Source organism: Aspergillus vadensis (genome assembly GCF_003184925.1).
Source record: "Aspergillus vadensis CBS 113365 unplaced genomic scaffold BO88scaffold_5, whole genome shotgun sequence".
Lineage (NCBI taxonomy): Eukaryota > Fungi > Ascomycota > Eurotiomycetes > Eurotiales > Aspergillaceae > Aspergillus > Aspergillus vadensis.
Window position 1 is genome coordinate 181,184 of NW_020292043.1, and position 13,102 is coordinate 194,285.

The following is a 13,102-nucleotide window of genomic DNA, read 5'->3' on the forward strand; positions in this document are numbered from 1 at the left end:
ACCGGCCAGCCAGCCAGCCAGCCAGCCAGGGTCAGACTCAGGTCAGACAAGTCGCCTGATGCATACATGCGCGGGGTCGACCGCCTCCCTCCCTTCGACAGCCACCCGAATCGAGTAACTCGTACCGCGCACATGTCGCTTAAACTTAAGTACTTACTGTGCTTACGTTAGTTAGTTAGCTGGTGGCTAGCTAGCTAGCTAGGTAGGTAGGTAGGTAGGTAGGTAGGTAGGGTCTGGCAGATCGCTCCTTCGGCCAAAATCTATGTTGAATTGTTTTCTTTTTCTCTTCTCGTGCATGCATGGCATGCATGCACGCATTACCTTTTCGCTAGACTAGATAAATGGATAACTAGAGAGTTGGTAGAAGAACGCCTGGAACAGGGCTGGATTAGCCCATCGCTGCATATGAATGACTATGTAGGCAGCAGCTGCTGTAACTAGTAGCAGTAGGTAGCTGGAGATTGAGCTGAGCTAAGCTGTGTTCCCATGATTGCTTTCAGATGGGACACTGTTCTATGAATGCTAGTGAGTTCATTAGGTGGTCGGATACTACATAGAATAGTTGTCTTCACACCCAGTACTGGCCCCATAACCTTTTGGCGGTCTCGTCTCCTCGGAAGCGGAATTCCACGCGGATGATGTCTTGGAAGCCTTCTTCCATTGCCGGTTCTTTGAACCGGCGGAGGAAATCTCCAAAGGCGATTCCGGGGAGAAGGGTGCGTGATTCGGGGTTCTGGGTATTGAATGAAGGGTTAGTATTGAATATACATCGACTGGTGGAATGGTGTATGTATGCATGTATGGGTATAGGTGTGTCTGATGATCTGATTATGGGCCACGATACACCTGTGACCGTTGGGGAAGATAGTATTGATGGGTGGAGTTGGTATAACCACCGCCTACCTCCCTTCGATAGACTTGAATTGGGAGAGGACAAGCTATAGGTTTGGGTGGAGGGGAAGAGGGGACAATGGGGATGCAGTGCACGCGCATCTTCATCTCGCACGGACTTACCAAGGTTTGATTTGCGGCACGGACCGCATTGTTATGCCGGCAGAGGGCCGGGGAAGCTGTGAAATAGACACAACGAATCGGGACGTTGAATTCCTTAGCGACTTCTACCCAGTGGGATCTGGTTTCCGGGTCGGCGTTGGTGTTGTCTGTGCGTCTGATCAGCGACGAAATCTAACCGTTCGTGCATTTGCAATAAAACCGTGGTTACTGAGGAAGAGGGGGGATGGATCGCAATATGGGCTAGGGTTGGTGTAGCCTGGCTAGACTCGAGCCCGGGAAATCGACATTTTAGACCGTCGGAGTGTCAATGCAAGGGTGGGTGGGTTGGTCTCTTGGGGAAAGACTGCCCCGTTCATAACGTTCACGTACCGACAACCACGGATCTTCTGGCTGCAAGGTGTTCCTTTGCCACTTTGATGCACTTAGGGCGCTGTGTTAAACGGCTGGTTAGATGATAGATTATGCAATCTTGGTAGTACATAGATGTGGGTTGGTCGTTGAGGCGTCTATCTGCTGCGCGAGCGAAGCCCCTGCCACTTGTGGGCTTGGCGTAGAAGGGGGTGTTGGAAGGAGGTAACCCGTATAAGGGCTGACGATATAATGAAGAAGACGTACAGTTTTGAGCAGATCTTGGTTGACTCGTTCGTATTTCAGCGGTTCTAGATATTCCCAGTAGAATGAGGATTTGCCCGCACCAGGGCTGCCGCAGAATATCACCAGCTCGAGAGGACTCTGGCGAGAGAAAGGTGGCGCCACTGCATCATGCAAGACAAGTTGTCAATAGGGTACTCTGATGGTCGATTCACAATCACCCCGTGCATTGAGACTCACCGTCGTCAGTTGGCTCTGCTTGCAGGTATATTGTCGGATCGAACGGTTCCACGAGTGGCTCTGGATCAGCATTGAGGAAGAACTCCTCGGGCGTCTTAAAGGGTACTTTAACATTGAGTGCAAATCCGCTTGAACCGCCGTTAGCGTATCCGGTCCGTGAGTGTGCTTCAAAAGGCCAGCCTTACCGGTCGACCATAGAATGATCGTTTGGCCGTCCAGCAGCGTCCCCTACAAAAACGGACTCTGCCAGATTGACTCCCGACACATCAAAGTCATAGTCGTCGAGCATCTCCTTCCATAGACCTGTCCTGGGTTTCCTATATTCGTCATCTTCTGTGGCCGCATATACACTGAGAGGGATGTCCAGTTGCTTCATGACAGCCGACGCCCTCTCCTTGAAGTTGACAAGGCTCTTGGAGTCGCTCTGGCCTTTCTTAAGATCTTTCTTGAGACTGATCTTTTTTTGATTCGTTACGACCACCACGTAGTATCTGCACAGAAGAGAGATCAATATCCTGTTGTCCGGAAGCAGTCCGATCAAGGAACTATAAGTCAACCTACTACATACCCATTCTCGTTCAATTCCTTAAGTTTCCCAGGTACTGTATCATGCCACCACTTCCAGTCTGACCCATTCCTGGGGAAAGTATTTCCAGAGGCTGTCGAGACGAGCGTTGAATCCTAGGTGCGATCACCTAGTCAGCCTCGAGCTCGTGCAATGATATACCGTAAAATCGCTGAACGGTCTGGTTTTCAACTGACCAGGTCAAATGCCGCGATCCTAGGCTTCTCTGTACTATTTTTGTGACCGAGTTCCGAAGTATACTTGCCAATGACCGCACTGTTATTGACAATGCGCCAAGTGATCTGTTCGGGCTTTTTCTGAGATGCCGGAGTAAAGAAGGAGGAAACAGCTTTTTCTAGTATTTATCAACCCTATTAGTATAGAAACGTACGAAAACAGAATAGGTATGCCTCACTAGTTATGGTGGACTCAACCTTCCTTTTGAGTGGAGGCGGCGAAATAGCTCGAGTGGGGGAAGCTGTACGTTTCACGCCCCCGCCGCCGGCCATCCTGAGATACTGGAGTCTGGAAATAATCTTGAATATGTTTGCCGGGTACCGTGGTTCTGAATCTAGCCGAAAGAGAGATAAACTGCGACTGGATGGCTCGAACTGGTGTCGGATTCAATAGCGGAAGTCGACGCGCTGACGCGCGCCTGAATTTCGCGAAGTCACATGCTTATATTGACGGCTCATTGCACCCATACAGTTGATGGATGCTACAACTGCACCGCTGACATCAATTGAATCAAGTGAGGTGTATATTTTCAGTTAAAGTTTGCTTTCCTAAAGAAGATCTCAGCACTTTTTTTTTTAAAGGCTCCTAATGACAAATTTGAATTTCGAATGATTTATCTACTGAGAGCCATCAACTCCGGGGTATATAGCACGGCTAAAAAGATATGATAACACATGATTACTTCGCTCGCGTATCCAGAGACAGCCGATCCGCCATCTCTAGACGGACGGCCGACTTGAGCTGCTCGCGAAGCCCGAACAAATGCTGCGAAGCCGTCCTCATCATCTCCTGATTCCCGCCGTCCTGGACGGTGATAGCAGCTTGCAGGACATAGCTCCCTGTCCGTTCCAGCGGTGAGAGTTCCTGATAAGCAGGCAGCTGCCGACGAGGTCCATGTGATTCCTGCGTCCCCGTCGGGTAAAGCAGGACACGGTGTAGGAAGATAACGATGTCATTGAGAACAAAGACATCCCCTTCCACCACGTACTCAGTGACAAAGCTGAACCCAGTTTGTCAGCTGACTAGGACCAATCAAGATACGAAGGAGCTGGATATGCGCCGAGGAGTACGGGATGCTACTAACCTATAGCCCCAGGCATTCATGGGCGCCGTGATATCACCTTTGGGCAGCGTGGCACTGGCCATCAGACGAGCAGTTACGGCGGATCGAGTGCCTGCCTCGGGAATATCTCTGAACTCAAGTTTCCAGGGCTGGTCCTCGTAACTGTAAGACGATGAAGACGACGAAGGCTTCTCCTCCAATCCGGACATGGAGACATCGGGATCTCCAGATGAGGAAGGGTTCCCGCCAAAGTCGGCTTTGGCGACGGGACCGACTACTTGGGTATAGAACATGCCGCCATTGAGCATTTTATTAAGGCGCTGCAATTCGACACCCTGCAGATCTTGACTGGCCCCAACCCGGGTGGTGGTCAAACCTGGTTTGCGGTAGGCCTTGAAAACCAAGCGTCTTTCCAGGCGGTGACGGGGTTGCATGGCCGTCAACCCGGCCAGCTGTTGAAGGAGCTCATGATGCTGGTGCGCGGGGACCGAGGCGAAGAGCAGAAGCTCATGCATAATCGCAAGAGGAAGAACCGGGGTAGAAATCGAGACGAATAAGAATAGAAATCGGGAGTTCGTTCGAGCCTGTCTGTAGCTCCCTTAGCTCCGGCCAGCTTTGCTCAGGGTAAGACGGAACACATCAGGCAAAGCCGCAAATCAGGCAAAAAGCACGGGTGAAGTCGGGTCGGAGACACCTTCCGAGTGTCCACTTTGGTCCGGCCGGTAAGTAATATTGTTATGGTACGGTAACTGCCAGACAAGTCTCGATAATTCAGTAGTAACACAATAGTTGAATAACAACCATCCACTTTCTGGCTGGGCGGAAAACGCGTGGGGAGATAATAATCATGTGATATCACGCGATTGTAACTCCGAGGAGAGTAAACCAGGGATTCAGTGTGAGCGGCAAATGCTAGAAGGCAAAGTTTAAGAAGACAACAAATCAATCAACCATAAAAGATTTTTTGAGATTTAAACTTTAGGATTTTTTCTTTTTCCCTGTTCCTCTAATATTGCTTGTGTTGAAAATTTCCCTTTTTGGACAGGGCTAATTGGGGTAGACTTATCCGAGTACATGCCAAGATGGGGGAGGGGAAGGAATTTACTATTAGTGAATAGTAGTGAGGGTGAGTTGCCCTTCTTCCCAGGGCTTGCGGGGATCAGATCCCGGAAGGTAAAAAGTACAAGTACAGTCTTAGTTCTTACGCAAGAGTGAGGGTGTACGTATGTATGTGCATGTGTGAGGGGGATCACGCCAGACTACGTACTTGTGATGTTTCTCCGCTCAGGTGATCTAAGATAAGAGAGGGTTTGTTACACCAACTGGAGCATCATAACGTCCTCCGGGGAATCCTACGAATGAGGGGAAGGCGAAAAGAGACGTGCAGTGGAAAAGCGTCGGGAGGAAAGGCGATTAGAAGGAAGCACCGATGCAGGTCCCCCCAAATCCAAACTCACTGGCCAGTCAGGCACGGGTCTTCCTTCACCGGGGATGCGGGTTTGGGCAAGGATCGGGGCCGTCGGGAGTAATCATCAGGTGTCAATCATCCTAACACTATCAGTCGAGTATCTGATTTGGGGAAAAGATGGAGAACATGATGTCGTCGCTATCGAATTGGCAATGACCAGCTAGTACCGACTCGACCGAATAGTCTCTGATCATACCACAAGCAGCATACAACCAGACGTTGAGGAGTAGTAATCGTGCCAGATTGATGGAATGGTGGAAGGCAAAAGCCCGGATCACAAAATCCGGCGGCGGGTTTCTCGTTAATAACCCGTATTACTCCATACTTACCACCAAAGCTGGGCTTATCAAAAACCCACACCCTCGCTTCCGCTCCGACCCTCGTCGGCATTTTCCCTCTCCTCCTCATTCATTTCTCTTCCCCTTCCCCTCCAACAGTCTTTCCAATTCTTCTCCTGCTCTTTTCCCTTCGTCCAGACAGCCTTCTGTACAGTCCTTGCCTCTTTACCTTCTCTCAAAATATATAGGCCTTCTGTGTCCTTGTCGTGGAGAATCCGCCTGCTCTTCAAAGCTTCCTCTTCCACTTCCAACTTATTAATCGCTTAATTCGGTCGCGTCGGACACCAGCGGTTTCTCTCGATTCCTCGCTTTTCATCCTTACGACTACCATCTTATAATCTATAACCCTATCTTCCTTACTCCTACTATACAAAATGCGTGCCACTTTTGCTCTCCGCAGCGCTGCCCGCACCCCCCTCATCCGGTTCCTCGGCCGGCGTTCCGTGCCTCGTATGCATTCCTTTCCACCCGTCAATTCTACGCGCCTGCCTCTTTGTCTAACATGACCCATCTCCAGAGTCCGTTGACCACACCCCCCGTCCTCACCCCGCTTCTCCTTCCGGAATCCTCCCGGACTCTTTCGCCGCCTACCGTATCAAGGCTCAGCAGCACGGCCCCCTTGGCCGTGCCTCTTTCTCTCAGGGCATTGGCCGCAGCGCTGGTGCCTCCCTGGGCCCCGTTCAGCCCAAGCAGGGTGAATTCTTCGACCGCGACGAGCTTCCTGCCCGTTTCCACCGCCTTCCCTGGTCCGAGGCCGAGATTGAGGCCATTGAGACCGGCGGTGCCAGCCTGTTCGCGTAGATCATTCCAGGATCTCCCTCAACGAGAGATGACGCAACGGTAGCGGTCACGGTTTGGTGATTGACGAATACTATCACGTTAAGATAGAGTACGACCATCGGCATGGGGCCGTGGCAGCCGTTGTTCTCCCAATTCAACCATGGAGTAACAGGCGAGTTGTGGGGCCTGGTTCGTCTCGCATCATCGGAACTTGGATGGTACTATAATCAGGGGCTGGGAGCACCGTCGCATACTGGTGATGGGTCGTTTGTTGGCATTGTCCAACCAGGAGCTGCTTCCGTCCCTGCACTTCTTCGATTGCTTCTTTTTATGCTTTTCTTTTCGGTCACGGCGCTGGTGGTTGCTTGTTTCGGAGCTTAGCGGTTTGGATTCCTTGTATTTGGGGCGCGACACATGACGGATGCTTTCTTGTTGTCTGGCTGGGGCTTGCTGAGATATCTTCGGATTTCTGTGCATAGATGGTTGTTTCATTCGGATCCAAAAGTCTGCTGCATGTTGGACTATCCTCGGTTTGCGGGGCTTTGTTTGAGTTCTTTCCTGAGGTTTATTAGTACTATACAGGGGCTCGAGGAGACCTTGAATACGATCAATCAATTCAACATAACTGTTTGCAGTCACGTAGTCTACTGTAGAGAGATACTGGTCATCCATCCGCGATTCTGCCGGACTGCAGCGGACAGATGTCATGACACGTGCCCGTATTCTTAGCGTCAACTCCTGCCACGCAACAACAACTTTCTATACAACTTCCATCGAGCTACGCGTCTCCAACATCGCGTCAGCTCTCAAACGGGACTTTCATCGAGACCAAGAGGAACGCGCGCATATAATGGCACCTAAAGAGGACAGCACCGCAATAACGTTCACCGAGGTGGACGAAGTCAATCACCCTACCGCAACCTACATTTACTCCGAGCCCGCAGCGGGCCCTGCACGTCCTGAGCAGGACAAGAAGCTTGGAGAGAATTGGGGACGAGTGGATGTGGCAGTAAGTGATAACTAATGTTACCCAATCTGAGCACTAGGCTGCAAAGCTGTCATTCCGATTTAACCATTTGCTTGGTAGCATGCTTCCTCCACTACTCTGGCAGCTTGGTCTTCAAAGAGCGTTCTAGACTTTCTGGTTGAGGTCTTCCTTCCTGCTGGATATCCCCACAGTGTCACGGATGATTATGCGCCGTAAGATACTGTTGATCTCTCTCCCTAGCATTGGGCTTTACTAAATCATACAGATATCAATTGTTTGTATGTAGAAAGCGTTAAAGCCGAAGCACTACCTTACTTGCCCCCTATCAGACTAGACGGCTAATCCACGAAGGACTCTCTCCAAGCCTTCAGCAGCTCGATTGCTGGTCTCCTATCCTCGAGAGCAGTGCTGCAAGGTCGGTAGCTGTTTTGTTTGCACCAAACAGCTTGTCCACAGACTACATACCCATGCTAACAGCCCTTAGGTGTTGGAGTTGGCAACGCCGATGCCTCACCCACCGCAGCCCTCCTGCTGCATATACTACAAGATTCCTCTGGCCGGATCGCGACGATTCTCTTCGCGCACCGGGTCGGTACTGCTCTCGAGCCAGAATGCAAGATGTACCGGCTGGCAGCAGACGTCTTCAACGATCTAGCAATGATCCTCGACTGTCTCTCGCCAATGACCCCAGCAGGTGCTCCTCGAGTCACTGTACTCAGCACAGCAGGTGTCCTTCGAGCTCTATGCGGAGTAGCAGGGGGAAGCTCCAAGGCGAGTCTAAGTGCACATTTCTCTCGCTGGGGGAACTTAGCTGAGGTCAATGCCGTAAGTGAATCAATCGTTATTCGAACCCTGCGCCTGGGACACAACCACTAATCTCTTGTCAACAGAAAGACTCATCGCAAGAGACAATCATATCCCTCATTGGCATGCTCGTAAGCCAGACATACCCTAACTACTACAGCCCATCTACCCCAGAGCAGACCTGACCAAGAACCTCACAGGTCGGCTCCTTCGTCGTCTCCCGCGTGACCAATTTCTCCACAACCTGGATATGCCTCTTGATGCTTCTAGCCCTGCACCTCAGTCTCAACTATGCAGCCGTACGCTCCGTCCAAATGACCAGTCTCAACAGACAGCGAGCCAACATCGTCTTCTCAACTCTCCTAAGCACCGACCCAGACCTCACACAAATCCTCCACCCAGAGCCCACCAAACAACAACAGCAGCAGCAAACCCACCAAACACCCTCCTGGAAGACCCTAACCCCAGCCCACGTCTCCAAACAAGAGAAAATCTTCGAAATAGACGGCATCCTCCGCTGGTCCTCCTCAACAACGACTCCCCCTCAACCCCTCGGTTACTGTCGTATAGGCATCTCTCTGCAACAATTCCTCTCCTCGTCTGCACTATCCACCACATCTTTTAAATCCCTCCGAACCCCAATCCCAATGCCCCAACTCACCACCCTCTTCAGCAAAGAAGAATACATCCTCTACCTCACCACCAACCGCAGCAGCAGTAAGAAGAACCCAACATGGCACGCCAACATCCTACTCAAGAATACTACTACAAGTCAATCCCAGCTCAAGGCATGGGCGCATGCCTTGCTGGCTGCAAGGGTTTTGTTGACGTCATCAGCAGCAGCAGCGGATTCCATCAACACCTCAGACCAGATTGGATCTACGATGGATGTACTGCACCGGACGTTGGAGTTTCTGAATGAAGGGTCGAGGTTCGATCGGTATACGACTGTGTTGACGGACAATGGCTGGGATTTGAGCATTGCTGCGTTGGAGACGAGGTCGGGAAGGAGGGTCGTGGTGTAACTAACGTAGCTAGCTTCTCATGGCTCATTGGTTTACTTAGTGTACTCGTGTGTAAATCAGTGATGAAGGTGGTCTAAAGAAGATCATTAATGCTTTGTGGCGATCGATAAATAGGTATTGAATATGTAGGAGCACTGTTGATGGGTGCGATAAGCTTTCAATACTGACGATTTATGACAAGGCAGTCTACTCAATCCTACGTTTGAGCACGGAACAAGGTGAAGATAAAAAGCATCCAATCCATGGGTATCTATCGACCAGTACACAGTGATGCTAATGCTAATGCTAATGCAAAGTGTGATGCTAAAACACGGAGGAGAAAGGAAAAAAAATGCAGTTGTGCCCTCTGACAGAAGGGGGATAAAAGACAACTCCCATGCACGCACACATCAACAAAATGTCACCTCGACACTCCACACCACTCCCCCTTGTGAAAGATTCAATATGGATACACACACACACACAAAACGCCAAGAGACATAACCACCATCCCGTTTTGGAAACCCCCAAGTCTATATGGTTTTGATGATGACAAATGGAATGATGCACGCTGGGTCGCTTGCTTCAATGCAAGTGGAAGAAAAAAAAAGGCAAAAGAAGATGACAGAACGCCGGAATATGCTTAAATCATAATGCACATGCATTACACCGTCCACTCGTAGTCAGTGAGTCAATGCGACATATTCGCTCAATAACCGAGAGATCAATCATATATGCGGTATCAGGTTATGCAGATCGGATCATGCGGTCTAGCCGATGCGGTGAGAGGAGTAGAGATCAGGATGCCATTTTTGGCGATCCGGCGAGAATTCGGAGCGAAGAAGGCTTGTTAGTGATGAAGGACATCATCAGAGCTTTGAAGCTCTGCCAGATGGGGTGGGATTTTGGTAAGGTTGTTTTCGGCCGGTTTTGAACGGCCAGTCATTCGTCCATGCCAGACAACTTGAAATGCTGGTTGCCGGAGCCTCCGTGACCTGAGCGCTTTTTGAAGCCCAACTTCAGTCCCATCTTTTTCCATGGGTTGTCGGTGCGCTTCGGGCTGTGGGCCAGGTGCATGCAGTGAGGATCACTGGAGGGCGGCGTAGTCGGCGGTGTCATTGGTTCGCCTGCACTGGCACTCGATTGCAAGCTTCCAGAGTCATCAGTCAACGCGCCAGACCCGGAATCTCCGCTGGCGTTGGAGACCTGCCCCAGAGTCCGATGGCCGACCTTACCCATGGAAGTCATTGCACTCAAGGAGAAGTTCGAGCGGCTAGGCGGAGAACCGACGGACACCGGCGATCCCAGATCCTTGGAAGACTGGGGAGACTGCCGTCTCCTCTTCGATCGGCCCCGACTGGCCGTGTGCTCGTCGAAGCTGGAGTTCGATACGACGGTGATATCATCCTCGTGAGAGAACAGCGGCTCCGATAGCGGCAAAACGTGAGCGGTCGAAGCATGCGAGTTGAGAAACGGCAGAAAGATCGACTCCTCCATCAGATCATGGACGAGTTTTACGGCAGCGTCCAGAGTTTCGGGCAGCGGCGGGTTAGGGAGATTAGCGTGTCGAAGGATGTCATCGCGGACCTCGCTGGAGACGTTGATCTCTCGTGGAGATCCGGGCAGAATGTAAGCGGTCAACAGTCGCTGCCAGAGCATACGCAGATGCTGGCTGCCGGTGCAGTCGGTGACGATGGGCGATTCATTCAGCTGGCGGCTCAGGGCATCGTATGTTTCCCGGTACCGCTTAGCCTCCAAAGTGAATTCCAGGGTCTCCAGACAGTGGTTCTGCGAGAGATAGGCCATAAAGGCACTGAGGGTGTATGGGGCAGGTGCAGTGTTGGCCAGCACCTCATCTAATGAGGGACGCATGGGACAGAAAGCACCCGGAGGAACCGTCAAACTCAGCGGACGCGAACCGGAGGAGTCCATGTCCTCGTCCGACTCGCTGTCCGATGAGGAAGACGTGGGAGAAAGCTCAGGGGTGGTGCTGGGAGTATGGTGTCGGAAGAGTATGGGAGGATGCAGGGTCTTCTTTTTAAGCATCGCGTACAGCGTGCGTCGGTCACTGGGGTACGGCGCAGGTGTGGTGAAGCCCCGAAATCCACCTCGTTGTTGCTGTAATCCTCCGAGACAGCCCAGGCAGTGAATCCGGTACTTCGCCAGTCTCGAAAGCTGAATGGCCACCCTTTCCGGAGAGGCCAGACTCGTCGATAGGAGAAGCCGTGTTTCAGATGGTGAAGCGTAAAGAGAGACAGCGCGACGGTGAGGCGGCGGCACTGAGCGGGTAGAAAGGCTGAAGCGAGACCCGGCGATAAGGTATTGGTGGTAGTCGTGGTAATAGTATTGCAGGGTAGAGTTGAGTAGATAAGGGAAGACCTCAGTTAGTGAAGGATTGAGATCTGTTGGTGGACAAAGGATTGATTAGTCGTTTCGATGTCCCGCAGCAAGGGTATAGGCAGCAGCAGCAGCGGTTTTCCAGAAGGGTCAGAGAAGACGGGGGGTGTGATGGGAGTGTATCGGAGGAGGAAAGTTGGTAATTGGGGGCAAGGAAAAAGTAAAAAACGGTTGTTAATAATAAGAGACAGGACTAAGGCCAGGCACAGCGATAGTAGTAAGTTGTAAAGGGAATTGAGAAAAGAAAAGAAGATGACGCCACAGGAGACACAGCCGAATGGCAGAGGGAAGCGAGAGGGGGGGGGAATGACTGGTAAGTATTCAAATAAGAGGAGGACCAGCCATATCCAGAGGGTGTGAGTGAGAGAGTAAAGTGTGAGTGAGAGAAGAGTCGAAGAAACAAGGCAGGACGGGCCAGTGGTGGGTGGAGTGAGGTGATGCCGATCAGGACCCCTTCAAAAGTTCTCAGAACCTGCACGGAAGCGTCGAGCACCCGGGGGGAAAGAGCGAAAGAGCGAGAGAGAGCCAGAGAGAGAGTGAGAGGAGGGGGGGGGGGCCACACAGGAAAGTGAGTAAGTGGAGTGGAGAGAAGCCAGCCAGACAGAGAGAGGGGGGTGGGGGGCCCGCCAGAAAGTGAAAATCGAGAAGAAAGTGGATGGATTCGCTGGATTTGCTGGCCCACAGGAACAACCGGCGGCCCAAGATTTCCTCACTTCCAGAGCCCATCCACGTTGGCTGGCAGTGGATGCTCTCCCTCTGCAATTCCCATGGGAACCTCGCCTTCCCACACCACGAATCACCGCTGACGAGACTTCCCGGTCGATCGTACCCAGGATGAGCCCCCAGCCTATCACGCCGAGTTCGGCGGGTCTCCTCAGCCAGTCACAGTTGCAGCCCAAAGAAATAATGCCACCCACCCCTCCCAAAATGTAAAAGTAAAAATCTAATCGGGAAAGAAAAACAGGGAAAAGTGAAAATATTTCCAAAAAGAAAATCGTCACTTTTGGAGAGACAGAAAGAGGGAGAGAGGAGGGGGGGCTGCGTATTTCTTTGTCTCCTCCTTCCCAATTTGGATTTCTCTCATTTTCTTTTTTCTTTTCTTCTTAAATCCCTAATTCCGCTTATTCTTCAAAGAGAGAAGAAGAAATCAAAGCTGGGAAGGGGAAGAAGGCCGGCAGGAAAAAATTCCACGCTGATCATGAAAGCAACAATGACTGACTGACTGACTGACCCCAGGCAGACTTTCTAGAACCAGACACACACGTTGGAGGGATGAGGACTACGCGGCTAGTAGATAGTAACAGAGGCATGGCCAACCAGGAGAGAATCACGTCATGCCCCTAAGGCATGCCTCAGACACTAGCCCAGAGAGTGACTCGCAACCATTGCAACCCAAAAAGGATCTGAGAGGCCAAAATGTGGACCATGAATCGAAATTGGCTCCCGTCGCTGGTCTTGAATGGATCACCAGAACGCGCGATGGATCTCCGGCCGATGAAGTAATAATCCAGAGTTCCAGCTGCTGGATGTGAGGCCGAAGGTGGGTCCAAAGCAACGCAAGTTTAGCGTTGGGGGCAGTCAAACTCGATGGTGCAAGGTCGTGTTGTGTGTGG

The 13,102-nt window shown here is 51.4% G+C and overlaps 5 protein-coding genes across 5 annotated transcripts; 2 read left to right on the forward strand and 3 right to left on the reverse strand.

Annotated features, from left to right (window-relative positions):
• Positions 1–504: 504 nt before the first annotated feature.
• On the reverse strand, positions 505–3,299 carry BO88DRAFT_228082 (putative DNA 3'-phosphatase Tpp1). Its single transcript, XM_025702049.1, has 9 exons — positions 2,826–3,299; positions 2,608–2,765; positions 2,414–2,526; positions 2,031–2,336; positions 1,846–1,973; positions 1,630–1,769; positions 1,384–1,444; positions 1,015–1,160; positions 505–733 (listed from the first exon to the last, which is right to left on the reverse strand). Exons 1-9 carry the CDS (start codon positions 2,917–2,919, stop codon positions 569–571), a joined length of 1,311 nt encoding a protein of 436 aa, XP_025565208.1. The 5' UTR covers positions 2,920–3,299; the 3' UTR covers positions 505–568.
• BO88DRAFT_228117 (mediator of RNA polymerase II transcription subunit 18) lies at positions 3,123–4,623 on the reverse strand. The gene is made up of 2 exons (XM_025702050.1): positions 3,732–4,623; positions 3,123–3,647 (listed from the first exon to the last, which is right to left on the reverse strand). The coding sequence occupies exons 1-2, from the start codon at positions 4,223–4,225 to the stop codon at positions 3,326–3,328; spliced, it is 816 nt and encodes a 271-aa protein (XP_025565209.1). The 5' UTR covers positions 4,226–4,623; the 3' UTR covers positions 3,123–3,325.
• A 1,115-nt stretch (positions 4,624–5,738) lies between these two features.
• Positions 5,739–6,407, forward strand: BO88DRAFT_228180 (alpha-ketoglutarate dehydrogenase subunit KGD4). The gene is made up of 2 exons (XM_025702051.1): positions 5,739–5,966; positions 6,034–6,407. The coding sequence occupies exons 1-2, from the start codon at positions 5,891–5,893 to the stop codon at positions 6,315–6,317; spliced, it is 360 nt and encodes a 119-aa protein (XP_025565210.1). The 5' UTR covers positions 5,739–5,890; the 3' UTR covers positions 6,318–6,407.
• A 739-nt stretch (positions 6,408–7,146) lies between these two features.
• Positions 7,147–9,113, forward strand: BO88DRAFT_335295 (RUS1 family protein; the record flags this gene model as incomplete). Its single annotated transcript, XM_025702838.1, has 7 exons — positions 7,147–7,305; positions 7,384–7,496; positions 7,550–7,562; positions 7,636–7,699; positions 7,769–8,109; positions 8,175–8,219; positions 8,289–9,113. 7 exons carry the CDS (start codon positions 7,147–7,149, stop codon positions 9,111–9,113), a joined length of 1,560 nt encoding a protein of 519 aa, XP_025565211.1.
• A 596-nt stretch (positions 9,114–9,709) lies between these two features.
• On the reverse strand, positions 9,710–11,546 carry BO88DRAFT_228290 (regulator of G-protein signaling domain-containing protein). The gene has a single exon (XM_025702052.1). It carries the CDS (start codon positions 11,136–11,138, stop codon positions 10,035–10,037), a length of 1,104 nt encoding a protein of 367 aa, XP_025565212.1. The 5' UTR covers positions 11,139–11,546; the 3' UTR covers positions 9,710–10,034.
• Positions 11,547–13,102: the final 1,556 nt, after the last annotated feature.